Source organism: Diadema setosum, chromosome 18, assembly GCF_964275005.1.
Source record: "Diadema setosum chromosome 18, eeDiaSeto1, whole genome shotgun sequence".
In the NCBI taxonomy this organism is placed as follows: domain Eukaryota; kingdom Metazoa; phylum Echinodermata; class Echinoidea; order Diadematoida; family Diadematidae; genus Diadema; species Diadema setosum.
Window position 1 is genome coordinate 24,080,685 of NC_092702.1, and position 20,301 is coordinate 24,100,985.

Below are 20,301 nucleotides of genomic sequence, written 5' to 3' on the forward strand. Positions count from 1 at the left end.
ATGGCCTTAGTCCCACACAATTATTGCCACATGCTAACTGTATCTTTCTAATCAAGGAATTCAAACAAAGGTTTGTTCAACAAGGTGGTAAAAAAAATATCGGACAAATTAAATAAACATCTTATTATCGATATCTGCATATCTTATACAACATCATAAAAAATGCATACATTTACAGCACTTGAATGAGCTTTCTGCCGTTCGAGCACATGGTTCATGATTTAAAAAAAACAAAAAACAAAAAACCTTTGCCAATCAGTATTATGAGCACTGACATCTTAAGATTGTTGAATTTATCACTGTGGGTTTGAGGACGGTTCACAAAAGCTTTTAAATAAATGCTACAACATAACAACTGGTGTGTCACCACATGAAGCACAAATTGATGTGAATTTTGCCTTCTCTGTGGTTACATGAGAAAAGAAAAATTTCACAATCTCCAAAAAGCACACAGATTTGAGTTCTGCACACCTACGCACGGTGCAGGTGCTTGTAACTGCATGAGCACAATCAACAGCACGCCATCACAAACGATGATGCAAGTGCACATGCGTGCACATTGAATATTTATGGCAGTAGTACATGAATGGAAGGGTAAGTGATTAGAGTACCGAAGTTACTAAAAAAGAAAAAGAAAGGAAAAAAAAAAGGCTGCAAGAGGCATTGTTAGGTTGTCACACTGCAGGAAAATGGCAATCAATGCCATTGTGGAAAGGTTTATGCTGACATTTAGAAACTGCCCCTGCCTTTCTCCGCCCAACTCTATGAGGGCACAAAAAGCTGGCTTTTTAATTCTCTGCCATACACACAAAAACGAGTGGGAGGGATATTCAGAGAGGAAGTCAGGCGACATTGATCCAAAGGTAATGTCATCCTTCCACATTTGAATTAGCACTATGGAATGGGAGACTGACAAACTGTAATACCTAACAAATTTGTTCACGAGCTAGGAAGCAAAGATCTCAGGATTATCTTCCAGTCTACTACGAACAAGTTTTTTACAAAAAGAAAAAAAAAATGCAGAAAGCAGCACTCTTGTTTACTTTTCTTTTTTTTTCTTGTTTTGTAGGCATAACATATGGAGATGGCACAATAAAATATTTTTGAATAAATTTCTCTTAATTGCTGGAGAATGTTGGCAGACATTTAATGAAGCATTGACGAACCTTTCTCCTCAAAAGCTGTATGGTCTATCCTAATCACTCCCTTGATCCTACTGCCTTTCATTCACAAACCACCACCAAACCTTCAATTGGACCTTGTTTTCTCCTCACTTTTTCCCTTTCTTCTCTGTGCTCATCTTACGACATCAAAATCACACAGGCTCACAAGATTGTCCATTTATCTTTTTTTCTTTGGCCACCACACTCCTCGAGCTGAATTCTTGCAGATTTGTGATGGATAACGCTTTATTCCATATTCTGAATTCCGTATACGCAGCGGCGGAGTTGATGATCCTTTATTCGCTCTTCCCCTGGCATGCCGACATGAAATGGATGACACAAAGAAATTCACCAAGTGAATGAACTCCAATGAGGACACCGAGCTGGGGCCATTCCACTCATCCGGCTGTACGGGTGATGTATAAGATGCATTCTCCACGGGAACGATGGAGCGCGCACATTCACAGATGCAAACAATGCGTAGAAGGGCAATGGAACACAAGCACTTCTCTCGCCTCTCACTGGCCATGTCAAAAACTCAAGGAAGCTATAGGATTCAAATTCATTTTGTTTTTAAAAACAAAAAAAAAAAAATCACATGATCCGAGGTCAAAGATCAACTGAAGATGTCCTCTCACATGTCTGACATCCACGCTAATGATGTATATTTACACAATGGCAGGTTTCCGGCTTTCACATAAATGGTGTTGCGAGACAGCATACGATGAAGAAAAAAATATTCACAGTTGTCTTTTGAAATGTCTCTGTGTCAGATTTCTTCAAGTATATCTGATCATTATTAACAACTTCATCATCATCATCATCATCATCATCATCATCATCACTTCTGTCATCATCATCATCATCATCACTTCTGTCATCATCACTTTCATCATCATCATCATCATCATCATCATCATCATGTTAGAGAAATTATCAACAAAATCATGATCAAAATATCCCATCATCACAACCAGCATACATATAATCTGACAAAAGAAAAAAGACGTTGATAGTGTATCTGTGTTCTGATTCCAGGAAAAACCAAAACAAGAAAAGAAAAAAAAAAAGAAGAAGAGAGAGTCTCGTTTTTGCAGCACGGTTTTTGAGAGTCTTGTCTAGCCCATTGGCGTTGTGTCATAGCTCCAGGCGAGGTCGGTACTGCAGCAGAAGTGGAACGTTCTGCAGGGGGAAAATGCAGAAGAAAAGAAAAACACAAAGCATGAACACCATGGAAGACAATTGATCAGAAGATTCTCTATCTGGAGATATCTAATCAGAGTACATGGATGGGAACTCCATTTGATGGTCCACTATACGTAAACTACTTGCTGAATTTGGAGCCCTAGAGAATGCAGACATTCTGGATAAAATGTAACCTTTCTTGCTTTGCATTAGATCTTTAAAAAAAAAAAGGAGAGAATGGCACTGTACAATTTCCTCTGTGGGTGAAGACATTTTCAGGTAATGAAGATCGACATTTACATTACAGTCATCCTGAGGAATAATGCTCAACAGGCAAAAATTTTCATTCTGCAAGCTGCCTTCCATTCTCGGAACCAACATTTCAAGAATCTGACTGAGAATTTGTCATGGCATTGATGGGAAATACGACATTTGAATGAGATTATATTTCTGTTCATTTCAACAAAAGCGATTGGTGACATCTGGCAAAAGCTTTGGTATGAAAGAAAAAAGAAAGAATATACATTCACACACAATAACAAGGTCTGTTTCTGATCTGTATGTAACTGCTGTGAAATGTGAAAATTCGGCAACCAGATAGGGTCGCTTCTTCACATTGATCATTTTCATTAATTCATGTGCAGTCAGGCCTTTATGAGTATCCTTCTTTCAAAAGATAAGTGGGGGTTGAAAACTCTCAGATGGAGAATATTCATCGCATAACACCAAGGAATCATCCTTCCCTCCCCCCCCCCAAAAAAAAATACACAACAACAATATTGTGATTGTTGAAATGGTAATAAAAGCACATTGGCAGTCTGCATTTAGCCAAATCTAGAGGCTAGACTGCCTAAGGGGGTATTATAGGAATAGGCTTCAGTGTACTCTTTTTCCATGCCTGCAACTTTAATACCTCCCTCCCCCAATGTCTCTTTCCCCAATGAGCTGGAGAAAAGGGGGCTCGATATATCTTCCTTTCACGTGGAGTATAATTGCGTATATGAGTACATAAGCATGTGTGCGTATGTCCGTATGTGTGTGTATGTGTGTGGGTGTGTGTGTGTTGTTCATATGTTTGTGGATCATTAGACAGAAGCCAGAGGAGGAGTTCACCGTAAGCCCTTTCAGCAGAGTCCTGTCAGATGAATGGCCTTATACCATCGTCTCTCCCCACCCACTGATACATTCAATTTGCATCTCACATCCCACCACACTCTCATCTCCTCCCTTGACTCTCTTGGTGAGTGGCAAGTTCTCTTTTTCTTGTTGTTCTGATTCTTGCCCTCCCCCCTCCTTTCTCTCTCTCTTCTATCTATCAATCAATATATAATACTCTTCCCTTCATTCCATCTTTCCCACTATCTATTAAAGTTTGAAGTTTCTTTCTCTCTCTCTTTTACTCGCTCCCTTCATATTCTATTCGTTTACCCAAATTTTGCAGAATTCCACACAATATCATTTTGCCAGCATACTGGAAGAACACATGACTGACATCTTTCAGAAGGGCGGGGGAACAACATTACCCTTAAAGGGATCGTATAGTTTTGGTTGACACCTAACCTCGGGTTTTTACCATTTTTGGGTGAGATTATGAGAAACCTCTTATGAAATATGAAAGAGCATGTAATTCCAAAAGGAATTAAACGTTTATTTGATGAAAATTGTTTTTTAAATGGCTGAGATATCCAAAACAGAGCAATTCTAATAAAATGTGGGACCCACCTTTTATTACGATCGCTTTGTTTTACTTCTGGATGTGTCAGCCATTCCAAAACCGATTTTCATCAAATAAACTTTGATTTCGTATTATTTTACAAACAGTTTCTTGATATCTCGCAAAAAGTTTAAAGTCCAATTCTCACCTCTACCAATACTGTACCATCCCTTTAATGTTACGTCAGTTAACAAGATGAAGGAATGTATGCTTACCGTAAAGACCTAAAAATTTATAGAATTCTCCTCATATTCTCTTTGTATCAAGTCTCTAGTGTGACATCACAGACTATTGTAAAACGAGGAAAGTTTGCGTGTATTTTAATTTCACGAATTTCGTGAGCGGCAACATTTGCGAAATTGAAATGCATGCCAAAGTTCTTGCCTACACATTATGCATTGGATGCCAGTGGCAAGTCACGAAAATTTCATGCTGCGAGAAAGGCTGTTGGCTCCAATTCGTAAAATTTTCATGCCACGAATATATCGTGTTTTACAGTATTGTACTTGTCTAATCCAGAAATAATGTCACATGGATTTGACAAAAAGTTTGCAAATTTATAACTTTGAATGGAGTATACGATTTTCCAGAAGCTTCACCGAAATGTTCGTCTCATATTTCTGCATTCACTGAATTCACATTGATATGTTTTGGGTAAGTTTCCACTTTAAGCAGATTCGATAATGTCCTCACAGCACTATTCATTATCTTCTGACTCTAAAATAGTACACTATTTGCTGAATTGAGGACTAACTAATTAATCCATTCAAATGAAGGACACTTCCCCAAGCATGATGAGAACCTTTTTTTTTTTTCATTGATCACATTTTTCTTTTTCATACCCCCCTCTTCTCTGTAATGTCCCTAAATCCTGGAGACTTACACATTTTATGACATTTTTCCACATTAATGTGACTGAGTACACACACTCAGCTTCATTTACGCAGCTTGAATGTTCAGCTGGGCACTCTCTGCTTGCCTTCTGAAAGAGTTCATCTCCTTTCTTTTACAAATTTGTCAATATCAAACACAATGGACATAGACACAAGAAGGGCAGTGTGCATGTAGATTGAGCAATGAGGAGACTTACTCCCCCGCAGAGCAGTGTTCAAAGGCCCACGTACGCCATGATTCACTGTTTCAAACATTTTCTGCATGCTCCGAACTTCGAGGTAATTTTTCAAACGGGATCCTCCGGGGCCCGAGCTGACGGGGATGTAGATATCAGTCTAATTTCACGACTGGGCATTGATTATCCTAGCGGTCCAAGTTTCAGGTTGATGGAAATGCAATGTGTGTTTCCCCTGCCTATCCTTATGTGAAATGTGCACTAGTCTAGACTCAAAAGACTTTTGTTATTATTCTGCTTCCAAATGCTGATTGATATAGATGAGCACAGCACTCCCTCCTGCTCCTAGTTAAAGACTAAGCCTTGATTGGAGTCCATCTGAATGCCATCATTAAATGCTTTGAAACATCACATTACATAATTACCATTTTGGTTTAGATTATTAAAATATGATTACGTTAAGTGGGCCTACTACAACTAATTGCACTAATGAATAATTCAGTACTACACTCACTGGGCCATTTCTACTATTTCTTCATGCATATTAATGCTCAGAACACATAAAAATGTTACCATAACCCACAATACATTACAGACAACCACATTTCTTCAAAGTGTTTAGACTCCATGCCTATCTGACTACTGTTATCAGTACACATATTTTATCAACAAAATGAATGCTTAAGAGTCTTTCTGTAATCGGGGTTATCAAATCAGTGTGCAAATGGTCAAATATGTTGCAAGAATTTTCCCCACAAGTCTCATTATCGGAAGCCTATGTCCTTTTCTTCCTCTCTCTCTTCCCTCTCCCCCTCCCTTGATTTCTCATTCAGCCACTGATGATTACCCTTAACAATCATTACTTCTAGAATTGTTAAAAAGCTGCAAAACAAATCAGGATATGTCACCTTGAATTTCAGGATGCTGAAAATGATTATTCTCCTCTTGCCAGCATTGGCATTCAGGTAAGAATCGCTTACAGTGAGCCGGTGTGTGAGTTTGAGTTATCGATGCAAAGCAAGCATGCAAGGATGCACCACCCTGAGCAGTAATATTCTGGTGTATTACATGAAATTTGTCTCTTCAGCTGCATCTACACGTAACGATGATCTCAAACGTGTAGGCTGATCCACCTTGCCTTTTTTGTTATTGTTTGTTTGTTACTTAAAGAAGAAATCTACTCCAACATTTTATCAATTTCATTAGAAAGAGAAAAAAAATATCTGCAGAACAGTGCAAAAAATGATAAATATTGGATATGAAATAAGGAATATATGATGTTTTTCTTTTTTTTTTCAAATTTTGCAGAAACACTTCTTCACCAGTCATTATGAATATTCAAATCAGTAATCTGATGATGTCATGCTCTCACCATTTCTTATTCATTTCATATACAGAAATGACAAAAATCTCATATTTCAGCTGTATGACTATAAAACTTGCCTTAAAACCACCTACATTAAAAAAGAACAAATGTCATCTCTGATATACTGTGGTATGGAAATATGCTTTTACTAGTATTAGCCAAAAATAACAATTTTTCCAAAGTTCATGCCCAATATAAATGAAAAAATATGATGACATGACATCATCAACTTGCTCATTTGAATATTCATAAGGACTGGTCAAGAAATGTTTTCTGAAAAAAAAAAGAAAATTCAAAATGTCATATCTTCCTTCTTTCTTATCCTATTTTGGCATATTTGAAACATTCTGCAGGGAATGAATTTTGTTCTCTGTCTTTTGGAGCTATATATATATATATATATATATATATATATATATTTTTTTTTTTTTTGGGAGGGGGGTGGATTTCCTCTTTAAGTGAGCAGAAGGGATCTCTAGCCCTCTGCATAAATGCTGCAACTCTAGAGTCTGTATTAATCACATTCTGTATGAGTTTGATTGAAATTGATGATGCAGATGGATATTATATGCAGGAGACCACTGAACAATGTTGTAAGATGAAGACTATCGGTATGCCTTGGGGAGCGCGAGTTTGGAGAAGATTTACATGTGAAATGTCAGGATGGCCTTAAACCCTCTCGCCGTACATGCTCAGCTCTCTCATTCAGCTGTTGCACTTTTGCCCTAGAGATTGAGGAAGAAGAGGTCTTCATCTTTGCGTATCATAATGACAGTTCTTCTTCCCATCGCCTTTTATTCTTTCTTTCCTTTTAAAGATCATGGCATTGTTGTATAAATATTTTAGTTGTTCGAACTCATATTGTACCATGCTATAGCCATCTACCGACATGGTAAGTTTACTTACACAGTCTGGATTGTATAGTTCCTCTTCATCTTACTCTCATACAGCAATGGTAGGCACAGATCACCTTCTCGTTTAAATTTGTATCGGGACTGCTATCATCCAAAGATAACCCCCTTCCCTCTACACAATTCATCTCCGGCATTAAAAGCCCTTTCTTCACCTATCATTTCTTGCTTTAATTTGTCTGTATGTTTCTAAAGTTCCTACAATTTCTGATTAAATGTTCCTTACAGGTGTCCTACAGCAATTAATATATCACAGTTTTACGGCAAACATCTTTCACATGCTTTTCACATTGTCTGATGATGACATTCTGGAGAAGCATGGCATGAGTTGCATCCTACCGCAAGCTTTGAGCAGGCTCAGCTTTACAAGAAAATTTGTAGACTTCTTCAAATTGCCCTAATTTCTGCTCTGGTGTTAAGTGCATCTCCTATTCGCCTCAATGCAATGATTACATTCAAATCATCTTATAATTGTGTGTTCAGAGCAAGGAATGAAGCTGGCGCTAATCACCATAAGTCGCCTTTATCTCCAGTGAGGCCATTTTGAGTATACCAGGTAGATCCCCCTACCCCTCGCAAAATTTGAACTTTTGAGGGCACTACCTTTAATGTCATCTCGTATCCTCTTTTCCCCATCACCTCCTCTCAGCCTCATCTGTCTCCTCCCTCAACATCACCAGCTATCCTCTCTACTTCCCAGGGTAGCATCACTCTGGAAGAGGATTCATTGTGTTATCTCACAATGTCTCTACCAGAAAGAGGAGGAGGAGGAGGAGGAGGCCTTGGATACAGCCACAGCCACCGAAGCTCCTCATCATATCATCACCCCCTCTTGGTGACTCCAGGGCATTATCAAACCATGTTACCAGTTTCTCTCCGTTACCCTATCTCCCTTGATTTCTACTCTCTCTTCTCTCCCTCTCTCTCTACTCTGTCTACTCTCTGCCCCCCCCCCCTGCCCCCCCCCCCTTTCTCCTCTCTTCTTCTACTCTGTCTCAGCATGGACCTACTGTAGGTCCATGGTCTCAGCTTCTTTCTTTCTCTCAAGATATGCATTCACCTTTACTTATTTGAGGCGAACTTCTCTCTTTTTTTCACAATTTTCTTTCTCTTTTTCTAAAGAAATCTCTCAGCATGAACCTTACCCCGCTTTTATCTTTGTTAGATATCTTTCAATATATCTCCATCTCTGTTGTCTGTGCACTTTCCCTGACTCTTGTCTTCCTACCGCTCTTATCTCTTACTAATCCCCAAACACATTCTGTATCTCTTTACTTTTTTCCCCCACATCAACTTACAGTCAAATCCTATGAATAACCCATACATCGAGATTTTAGACATCATCTCGGAAGGACGCATTTATACCGCCCTCGCATCTTTCCTCCTACTCGTAACCTTTCTCGCTCGGTTTCCCTTTTCGTAAGGCAGTTCTTAAAGGACTGGTGGGTAGTTTCAATGACTGTGATTCGCCGCTCACTCCCACGTGTAATTGATCCAAGGTAGCTACACGATGGTATCATCTTTCAAAACGACAACTATCAGCAGATGAAAAATGAGGCTTGATTTTTGTTCTAAAAGATATCGGACAAAGAGGAGAGCTTGTCAAACACCAAAAATGTTGGATTAAAAGCTGTCGCGAAAAGATGTCAAAAGTCATCCTGCATTTCCACAACAACGTTCACTTGGATGAATATGGTCTTGTTTTTCTTAAACATCAACAGGATTCGAATTCTTTTTACTTTGCTGTCATGCTATCAAACATCTAACATCATGCACAGATGTATATGTATCATGTGTTGTATGAATCTATCACATTTCATCCTCACAACAGTAACCCATTTTTCCCCTTTGCCCTCATTGTACTCATAACAGAAAGAACACTGATATTGAGTTGTTCACTAAAGTCGAGATCTTCTAACCTTGTCTAGATTTACGACAAGCACAAAAAAAAAAAGAAAAAAAATCAGAAGCAATGGAAGACAAAGACAGACATTTTATTTGTCAATCATCTTAATGGCTCTAAATTCCTGTAAACAGAGGAAGCACTTACAAAAAAAAAAAAAGAGGACATGCAAAGACCCTATCAAATGTCAAATTTTGCCTGGATTACCGACGAAACAAACAGCACATTCTCATATTTCCATCTCTCTCACAATTCCATCCTTTCTTGCATTTCTTCTGTCATCTCGATTCTTTTTTTTTTTCTGGTTTAGGAAATGTCTGGAAGGACTTGTACAAACTGACACATATGCTCTGATTTAATCGTTTTTCAAAGTTCATGACATATCTGAGCTGTTTGGTCCTTCATGCTTGATAGTGTTCTTGACATTGTACAATGTGAAACCAGAGTGGTTGAAACTGATCACTGAATGTCCGAAAGGTGTGAAAAACTTGGGGTGACTGGTAATACTAAGATTTCCACAGATTCAAGGAGAAGATCTTACTTTGGTAAATCAAATTGTTTGAGATTTGTGTTTTGTTATTCAATATTTTGTCAGATCATTGACAGAGAGGGATGATTTAAGAATACTTTCTTCTACAAACCACTGACAGAATGGCAAGGTAATGACACTGTTGTGAGTGCGCCCACAAACACTCTTGTGAAAGTCTCAAATCCCAAAATCTCTTAGTGTTGGTCTGATTTCATGGATGCTGTCCATATTTTCTGCTTGTTTAATCTTATTCTATTTCATCCCACTCAGTCAGAGCAATGGGTGGCTTTTCACTCTCGACTGGACATTCAAGAAGGTGCAAGTTTTTCCAGGTGATCAGCTGACTGGGACTGACTGCAGTCAAAATTTCACAGATTCTTTTTCTTAGTTTTCCATTCAAAACTATTCCCACTCAAAATTGCTCCCTCTTCTCCAAATAATGTTGATATCTAGATGTAATTCATGGGATTGCCAAGCTCCTGGCTCTGTTCAGTTCAAAGTGATGAATACAGAAGAGACTCTACCGGCAAGAAAGCTTAAAGGAATGGCATAGTTTTGGTTGAGATGGTCACTCCATGCTAGTTGAGATAAAGATTTCAACTTTTTCCAAGATAATTAGAAACCACATATGAAGTAGTAAAGAACATACAATTCTAAGAGGAATTTAAAGTTCATTTGAAGAAAATCGGTTAAGAAATGGCTGAGATAGTCTAAAACACAGTGGTCCTAATAAAAGGTGGGTCTTACCTTTTATTAGGACCTCTTTTTTTCTCAGCCATTTCAAAACTAATATTCATCAAATTAACTTTGAATTCCTCTTAGAATTATTAGCTCTTGCATATTGTATAAGTAGTCTCTCATTATGTCACAAAACAGTTGGAAACTTCAAACTGAAGCATCATCTCAACAAAATCTATACATGCCTTTAAAGGCACTATTAACAATATTTCCTGTTTGAAAAAATCTCAGCTGTTTCATGTGGTCCTACATGCTATGATTGTCTGATAATGTGCACATATGAAGCTATGAAAAAAGAAATGAAGTAAAAAAAAAAAAAAAAAAAAAAAAAAAGCTAACCTATTAGTGACTGCATTTACCATAATGATTCCCCCATAGACAGTTGTGTTAGAACAGACCATTTGGTTATGTGGCTTATGAGCAGGTTCAGAATTTTGTCTATAGGTATCTTGGTGATGAAAACTTCATTTTCAAAACTTTTGTCAGCTTGATGAGTGTTTTTTTTTTCCTTTAATCTATCTAAACAACAATATAGAGCTCAGGCAGCAAAGGTTAACTATTAGTTTCAAATGGAGTGACCACAATTTTATACCAAGTCTTTCAACAAGACATTACAGATAGGATGGAGTGACCATTTAATGACCAGATGATATCAGTGAAGTCCAGTCATCAGAAACTCCCACAGGGCCATTTCTATTTTGCATGTCTGGATGAGGAGGAGCAACAGATGAGAGGAAATGGTAAATATTCCTCCAGGGTTATACATGCATCAAAGGGAGAATAATAAAGCGTTTTCTTCAAGGCACATGCTCCCTCCCGTTGCTATGGCAACATGAAACCTCTCCTGATGTGACTTGGGGGACAGAGAGAAGTAGCTGTATGAATAATGTGCTGTCATTTCCTCCCCTTTTACCACCACAGACTGTGGCAGAGCAGTGCTGTCTCAAGGATGGAGCAAACATTTGCTCATCTCGCTATTAAGAATGCAGAGATTCAGCAGACCCCCCCCCCTCTTCCTCAAATCAATTCTACTCTGTGGGCCTTATCCATCTCATTCCCACTGCTATGCAACACATTAATCCCATTCACATGCAAGCACGAAATTAAAGGTGTTTGGAAATTGATTTTTCAATGCGATGCAAAAATTGTTAATTCTTGTGTGTGGAAGCAAAAAGTGGTCACCTAGCTCTCATGAAAAGGCACCATAATGCCAAAATCACTCTCAATTTACTTCATTTGTTTTGTTTGTTTTAAATTCTCACAATAATTTGTATGATGTGCACGAACTGCAACTGAAGAAGCTATCATTTTCTTGTTAACTGCCATAATACTTCTTGCCACACTGGGTCCGCACATTGTGAAGATACAAAGTGCTTTATTTTGCTGCCGAGCCATTATTCTTTGCCCTGTGTGAATGATTGCCAATGGAATCAACTGTTGCATCGCGACTGCAAAAGCAATAACTCCTGTGTGTGAATGCGGCTGACATACCATTAGCTACAGCTCTTTTCTTTCCATGGGTGACCATCAGGGAGTTCAGATGCAAAAAATTCATACTAGAACGGTATAGCTATACCAAAACGGTGTAGCTTTATGATAAATTTATACGTCTAAACGCTGACTAACAAATACCGTATAACGAAACGATGTATAGCGAAACGACGGTCAGAGCATCCGTTTCAAACTAGAACTCAATAACGAATCAGCATTCCATTGTGTCCATTGTGCGTCTGAACGTATGGCGACCGTAGAACGGTATAACTGGGCGGGGCTTAACATGCGCAGTGAGAAACTGCACATCTATACGACGTTTCTCCGGAATGGTCAAAATTAGAGTCTGAACAGTCTGTCGGCTATACGATGATTCTTCATACGTCATATCTTTATCGAGTTTTGTTATAAACTGGCTTGCATCTGAACAGGGGGCTTATCCCTACAAAAAGAAGACTCATAAGCTTTAAACAATCCATCAGATGACAACATTTCTTTCATTAGCAATGTCTCTCTTTCGGCATTTTATGTCTTTGTTGAGGGATTGAATTTCCCTACTGCTGCCTGGAAGCGGAGACTAATGACACAACTCTGCCCCCTTGTTTCCTAAAGGAGGGGAAAAAATATGCCAGAACAGCCTGATTGAAATGCCCCTGGGTGCTGGGGGAACCGAGCATGAGGTCATGTGATAGTATTACACCAGTCGCCAGTCCGCCCCACCAAGCATTCCCATTGGACGGCATGGGCATCATCGGATCAGGATCAGCTGTAGCATTGTGGGAATGCTGCATCAATACATCAGTGCCACCTGACTGAGAAAATGTTGATCCCAGCCTGATTTCATGACTGGCAATAGCTGACTTGAGTGTTGAATGCTACGATGACAACTCCCACTAAAACAAACAGGGTGTTCAGATGAAAAAAAAAAAAAAAAAAAAATACTAGAACAGTACAGTTATACCAAAATGGTATAGCTATACAATGAATTTATACGTCTGAACAGTGACTAATGAAACAACATATAACAAAAAGATGGTCAGAGCAACGTTTCAAACTAGAACTCAATAATGAATCAGCATTCCATCATGTCCATATGCGTCTAAACCAAAACGTATTGCGACCATAGAACAGTATAACTGGGCGGGGCTTAATGTGAGCGCGCACGAAAGGTGACCCTATTCCTCTCACTAGGGGCGACGTCATGACCACAACAACATGCGCAGTGGGAAACCGCGCATCTATGCAACGTTTTCAAGAATGGTCAGGATTATCAGCTGCATGGTCTGTCGGCTATATGATGATTCTTTAATATGTGATGCATCACGCGTTACCCGGGGTACCGTAGTACCCCGGGTAATCGCGTTGTGTAGCGCCACCTCACGTCCACTCGAGGACAGCCAGAGAAAAATGCATGCACTGTGTGTGCGTGTACGTACGTAGTCATTCCCATGCCACTGCATGTTATACTATGTGTGCGGTGCATGGAAGCTGCGATACCACTAGCGTGTGCTTTAGTGCAGTGCAGTGCAGTGGCTAGCGCGCGCTAGCTCCAGCACCAAAATAATTTCCTCTTTTTGGCACCCAGGGCACAACCTTTTTAAAAAAATAAATAATTCAACAAAATGACTGATTTTTATTTGGTACCCCGGGATACCATTTATGTCATCATATGTCGTTTCTTTATCCAGTTTTGGTATAAACTGGTTTCCATCTGAACAGGGGTCTCTTTATCTTGTCACATCCGGACCATCTCCACAAAGCATAATATTTCACCCACACTGTCACATCTCAATGTCATGTCTAGCTCCAATTCGAGACATGAACATTGAAAGAGATATCTTTTAGCTACCACATGTCATGTAACCTGCCTTCAATACACACTGTCAAAATTTTCATGATAGTCTTCACAGAGCTAGCACTAAAAGACATTTATAAATGTGAAAATGTGCTATATAAGTATTGTGAATTATAAGTATTAGAATCAAACCTTTCTTGGAAAATATTACATTACAAATGTGCGACATATGACCTTTGCATTCACACTGCAACGAAAAATGAAAATCTCACAGCTCTGGAGAAAAAAAAAAGAATTGAGAACGTTTGCTACCGAGATGCACAAATGCTATTGGTGTCAGCAGTCCGCTACATATAGCTACATATGGCAAATACAAAACTAACAGCCTGGCCTACCTGATGAAATTTTTCCATGTGGCCGCATTGCAGGGAGAGATCAAAATATCATGTAAAGTATCCTGCCAGTTTTTTTTGTTTTTTTTTGTTTTTTTTTTGACGTCACAAATGTACACTAATAGTTATGTACCAGTATGATGTTGTGACTGTATGCATGGTTGTTAATGTGTATGTACACAGGTTGACCAGATTAATGGAGAACATTCTATCTGGTATAGATTTTAGTACATACAGGCTGACCAGATCAGTGGAGAATTTTCTAGGTGGTATACAATGTAACTACAGTACATGCATGTGACAGAAAATACATTATAGCTCACTCAATCTAGAATGATTTTACCCATTCCAGAATATTCTACGAAGTGCTTACATATTTGGCTGAGTGAGGCACTGTCCCTGTAGCCCAATGTGATTGATAGTTATTTTTGGCAATGATGTTATGCACATAGTTAGGCAGTGAGTCATCCAGGATTCCTGGAATTTGGACTTGCTAGTATGTTCAGGTGTGTGGCCCCAGGTTGGAGAAAATTACAGAATGTACTAGAAAGGGGTGAATGGATATAACAGCCGGAGAAATTCTGCAGTAGGCAGAGTACCCAACACCTCTGCTCTGAGAGTTACGTCACTTCTGGATCTGAAGCGACTTGTTATAGTCAGTCCTGTGTTACCTGCTGACCTGTTACGTTTGTGGAGATAAGGCCTGGGAGACATTTTGCCTGCAGAGAATTAATTTGCCTTCATTGGAGATAGACTCCATATTTTAATGTCAACGGACATTGCTACGGCAAAGCTGTGACGGGCTGGATTCCTAGCTGAACATTATTAAGTGAATCATCATTCAATGCATCAACTGAACGTGGTCGTCATAACGTTTGGATTCTGCACGTTTCGCCGTGGACATATATCGTGGATTTTACCCCAGATCTATACCGTGGACTATCGTAACCTGCGCCTCTGGAGTTACGTCGGAGGAATCATTCATTGGTGCGTCAAGGATCATTCATCGGTGCATCGAACATCGTAATTGGACCTTTCCAAAGGATTACTTGATTTCAGATACGTGTAAGTGATTCCACTACTGATTTATAATTGTTTTATTGGTCATTATTGTACTGATGTGAAAACCGATTACGAGTCTGTACCCACAATATCACTGTTAATAAACCGCCTGAACATTACTTGATTGTTTCGTTTGTGCGATCATTCTCAGAGTGATTTTGGTCGTAACATTGAGGAGAGGGCCAGCTCTGACTGCAAACTGTGATGGCAACTTTTTGCAAACTTACAAAAATTACATACTAGGCTGCAATTTTGGCTGTTGCTTTTTTCGCAGCAAATTCTAGTCACTTTTGCAGCCAATTCTAGTTGCTTTTGCCACAATAGCCTGCAAGTAACTTTCCCTATAATGTTGTAATTTTCTTTCATCACAGTTTTTCCACATTCAGTTTGAGCAACCCTAATTTACTCTGACAGTGCTCTAACTACAGTTAGATTAAAAAAAAACTCACTGTGTCGTAAAAAGACAATGAAAAGGCACTAAACCTTTAATAGCTTTGACATTTTGAAATGGTTGAGCATCACACAACTACATCAAAGGCTGACAGTGAAAAAGTTCTGAGTATCTACACATCTATCAAAGTGAAAGAAAGAAAGAAAGAAAGAAAGAAAGAAAGAAAGAAAGAAAGAAAGAAAGAAAGAAAAAGAAGAAGAAGAAGGAGGAGGAGGGAGATGGGGGTAGAAAATTGAGATGTGCTGAATTGGAAATCGGTCAGCTCTTGAGGTAGATTTGCATACTGGATCAGGTTATGCTAAAGTGACAGGAAATCAGCCGGAGTCCATGAGTACCCTTCGTGGCAGACATTGCACATTACCAACCCAGAGGAAGGGGAGATGGTCAGTGTAGAATTACGCTGCCCCGAGCACTCGGGCGATTTCCACTCCCTGTTTTACACACCTCGAAAACTCTTTCCATGAAGTGGAACAAAGGTTTTTGTTTGTTCAACATGCAAAGATTTGAAGGGATCGAATTTCAGTGGAGATGCGCTGAACCCTGTTGGTAATGGGGGAAATAGCTGGAGCCCGGTGATTGGTTGAGAAAAGCATTTATCGAAACCTTTTTTATGAAGTCCATATTTCTGATATATCCTGTTTTAGCACCATTCCATAAGAGCAAGCTCTGGGTAAATTCTTTAACATCTGAATTACAGAACAGCCGAAAATGATAATCTATCTACCTTCCTGTCCCCAGCGATTTAAAGCTAAAGCTCCAGAATGGACATATATACATGTATAAGAAATGTGTGAAGCAACGCTGTGATAACATGATTTCAGTTGGGTAATGACGAAAATGTGAGATGTTAGCCAAAAATTGCAATCTGAGAACATATCCGATGATGGTTTCTACATAATGTTATATAATTGACTACTGATAATCAACAAATCGGGCCATAGCAGTACCCATTGACCTTGCATGTGAGAGTGAATCATACGCAGCTTTTGAAAAATATGATTGCTAGGGCACGATCGATCATCACGTAACATTCTGCCTACCCGTAACAAAATGGAAAGAGCTCTTCAGGAATAAAAGTCAGGCACTCTCATCTAAACTATTTTACACTTCCAATGTCGAAATGCTCCAAAATAACTCTTTATCCTAGCAAAGTGCATCAGATCTGGCAGATCAGATCCTTTCAATACATAGCAGGCAAATTCCAAATGACAGAAGATGAAATTTGACCCCTTCTGAGAACTATGTTTTACCTTTAAGCAAACAACTTTGTTTGGCATTCAGATAGATTTTCACTGAGTATAAGGTGCCTATATATGTGAATATATACCGGTAGCTATAAATGACATATTGCTGCCGTAGCAGCTCTATCCTCCTTCAAAGCGGGGGTGTTCAGCCAGACTGAACTTTTTGAATCCATCTTTGTCTGTCCTCTCTGTCTCATTAACTGCTAATATCCAATAAAGATGCAAAGCCTTTGCTGGAGTCAAGGGCTACATGTGACCTTTCTTGAAATGAAAACATTTTTACTACAGGGACTACCGTCGTCGCAGTAGCCTATAGCACTGCAGAGAGCAAATCAGCACAGCGTGTGCATGTGTGTCGGGTGTGGATCATCGTCTACGCCGACGACTAGCTGGTGACAAGATTGAGTATGAGAGCGAGGGCGTTGTCTGGCTGCTGCTTATCAAACCATGGCGGTGACAAATTGCTTTCCCCAGTCCAGGGGAAAGTCCCTTGAATAAAGATTTCTTGAGGGTTCATTTACCTTTGCATGAGGAATGCTAACGATGGTAGTTCTTTTCTGAGCAGGTTATCCTAAACACAGAGCCATCAGGTGGATGGCTATGTAGATTAATGTTCCTCACCACAATAAAAAACAACCGAACCCGACTCCTTTCTAAATGAGTATCTAAATAGATGAAATAACACCTCCTGTGACCCCCAAAATGAGATAATGCGATGACACGATGCACATCACTCGTCTTTTTCTTGCATGCTTGCAATACAACCTGAGATGCGGTCTTCACAGCAGGAAATCAGCCCCCCCCCCCCAAAAAAAAAAAGGATTGTTGTATTGGAGTAACAGGGTCACTGAAAATGGGAAAGGTAAGGCATTTTGGGGGTTATCATTTTGCTGATGGGGACATGAGTTAAGCAGTTTGTGTGCAACAAAATATTCCTATTATTACAGGTCATGTCAGTACTCATCTGTGATGTTTTGCTTTTTTTTAAAGTCTCAACTTTCTTAGATTCTTAAGAATTTTACTGGTGATGATAAAAATCATAATAACAACAAAGTCAATAATGAAAATAGGAAATAATGCTACATTTTAGGTGCACATACCAGCACACACTGATATTGATGTGCTAGTTTGGCTATTCCCTGTGTAGTAAATTGTATAGCATCCCTGGAACAACTCTGGCTAAAATGATCACCTGAAGAGGTGTGAGTATCAGGGGAAATCTGGCGAAATGAACAAGCCGTCAGTTGAGAACTTGTGACATTGAAGTGTGGAAGGGCCGCAAATCCCGAGACATATCTGGCAACAGTAGAGGAAGTTGCAACAGACTGGCAAATCCTGTCGTAGCTGCCACTTCTCCTAATTATGCTTCTGTTTTCTCTCATAATGATCTGCACAAACTACATTGTAATCTACACAATATCTCATACAAGAAACCAGCATTATATTCTTGTGGCTTGCACAGCTATAAGCAAGTTTGGGCTATGTTCATACCGAGTTCGAGTGCTGCTACTCGGCCCCTTTCACACTAATTTCTAGATGCTCATCATTGCATGGTGGCTGACAATCTCATTGAGATCTGGCATGTCTACATTAAAACATGTAAAACATGATTGACGGCTGTATGTTGTGTCTGTTTGGTTTATTGATAACGCACACAAATTGTTACATCTCCCCTCCCCCGCCCCTTTTCTCTTACACACACACACACACACACACACACACACACACACACAAACATTGTTACTTATCTCTCCTTGTTCCCATAACATTACACAAGACATGTTACCATTTCTCACTGTCTTTAATACCCACTTCAGTTAAAGCGTGTACTGCTAACTGCATATCAACACATACAACAGCTTCTACCACATTATGTCTCAACCCATCACCATGGTTACACTCGAGACAAATAACCACCCTCCTAAATCATCTCTCCATCAACTCCACCCTCCTTACGCGGAGCCCTGTCTTTTACCAAGCACCAGATTTCCCTTGATACCGAGATAAATCCTCTTTTCCCCTGCTCCTCAATCCCCTCCACCCTCTCGATCCGCCGGCATGGCACAGTGAATCACATCACAGGAGTCTGCCGCTGGACTGGGTGAGTCTCCGGTTTCCCTCGCCCATCACTTGGCTCGCTTTTGGGGTGGCAGGTGTGTCAGTCATGGAATTCAAGACAGGTAGTAGATTGCTGCCCAGCAAGCAAAGCAAACTCTAACACAAATGAGGGAGTCGTTCGAATGGTGAAAGGTATGTACATATGAAGGTAGGTCCTAATATAAGGGAGTCGGGTGTAAGGGAGTGAATTACAGATGGGGACAGGTACGAGGAAGTTGTTTTCTGATAAGGACAGATACAAAGGAGGGATATTCAGAAGGGAGTTGAGGGTATGAGGGGGTTGTTATAATAAAAATGAGGACAGGCAAAGACATGAAGAAGGGGCCACGTTCAAACAAGGGAAAGTTACAGGAACCTGGGTTCAAGCAGAGGACGGTAGGAGGGGAGTTCTGTTCAGATGAGGAAAGGTTGGATGGGATCGTGTTCAGACAAGGACAGTTAGGAGGGAGCCTCGTTTGGATGAGGAGCTGTTGGAGGGAGTTGAGTTCAGAAGAGGAAACAGTGGAGAAATTTTGGTTCAGATAAGGAACAGAAAAGAGGAAATCATGTGGACAGGTACGAGGAAAATCATTTTCAGATCAGGACAAAGGAGGAGTCATGTTCAGACAAGTGAAAATTGAAGAGAGTTGGGTTCAAATGAGGAAAGGTAAGAGAGAGTAATGAGTTTTATACCTTATACCCTGTCTATACTGAGCAAAAATACAGCATGAACAAATGGTACCCTATGGAGTTTAAGTTGCGTACGCTAATCAAACAAACACAGTCAAAAGGGAGTCATGTGCAGATGAGGACGCATATATAAGGGAATTGTGCTCACAGGAGGATCAGTACAAAGGTAGAGAGAATTTGAAACAATCTCATACCCCTTTTATACAGGGAGTTAGCTTGCTTCGATAGGATACCATGACAAATACTCTGGTCTTGCACGTAACTTGGGTAGCCACATAAATGGCAACATAAAATGACTTAGCCCGAGCTGAAGTTACCTCGCTTAAGAAGCAAGCTAAAGTTGTGTGCAGTATAAAAGGGGTATCTAATGAGGAGCACATGCCTTGTCTTCCTTTTTTTTTTTTCCACACCTGTCCTTGATCAGAATCCATGAATAGCAACAGTGACATTTCAGGCGTTCAAACTGATTTGAATCTGATCCGGTGCAAACCACCGCCACCA

General features: G+C 39.7%; 1 protein-coding gene across 1 annotated transcript in view; it reads right to left on the bottom strand.

Moving 5' to 3' along the window:
• Window positions 1-2,247: 2,247 nt before the first annotated feature.
• Window positions 2,248-20,301, bottom strand: part of LOC140242075 (polycomb group RING finger protein 3-like) — a 122,664-nt gene continuing 104,610 nt past the window's right edge. Inside the window, exon 8 of the mRNA XM_072321835.1 lies at window positions 2,248-2,345. Within this exon, the coding sequence (XP_072177936.1) occupies window positions 2,301-2,345 (45 nt within the window). The 3' untranslated portion in view covers window positions 2,248-2,300. The remainder of the gene's footprint in view (window positions 2,346-20,301) is intronic.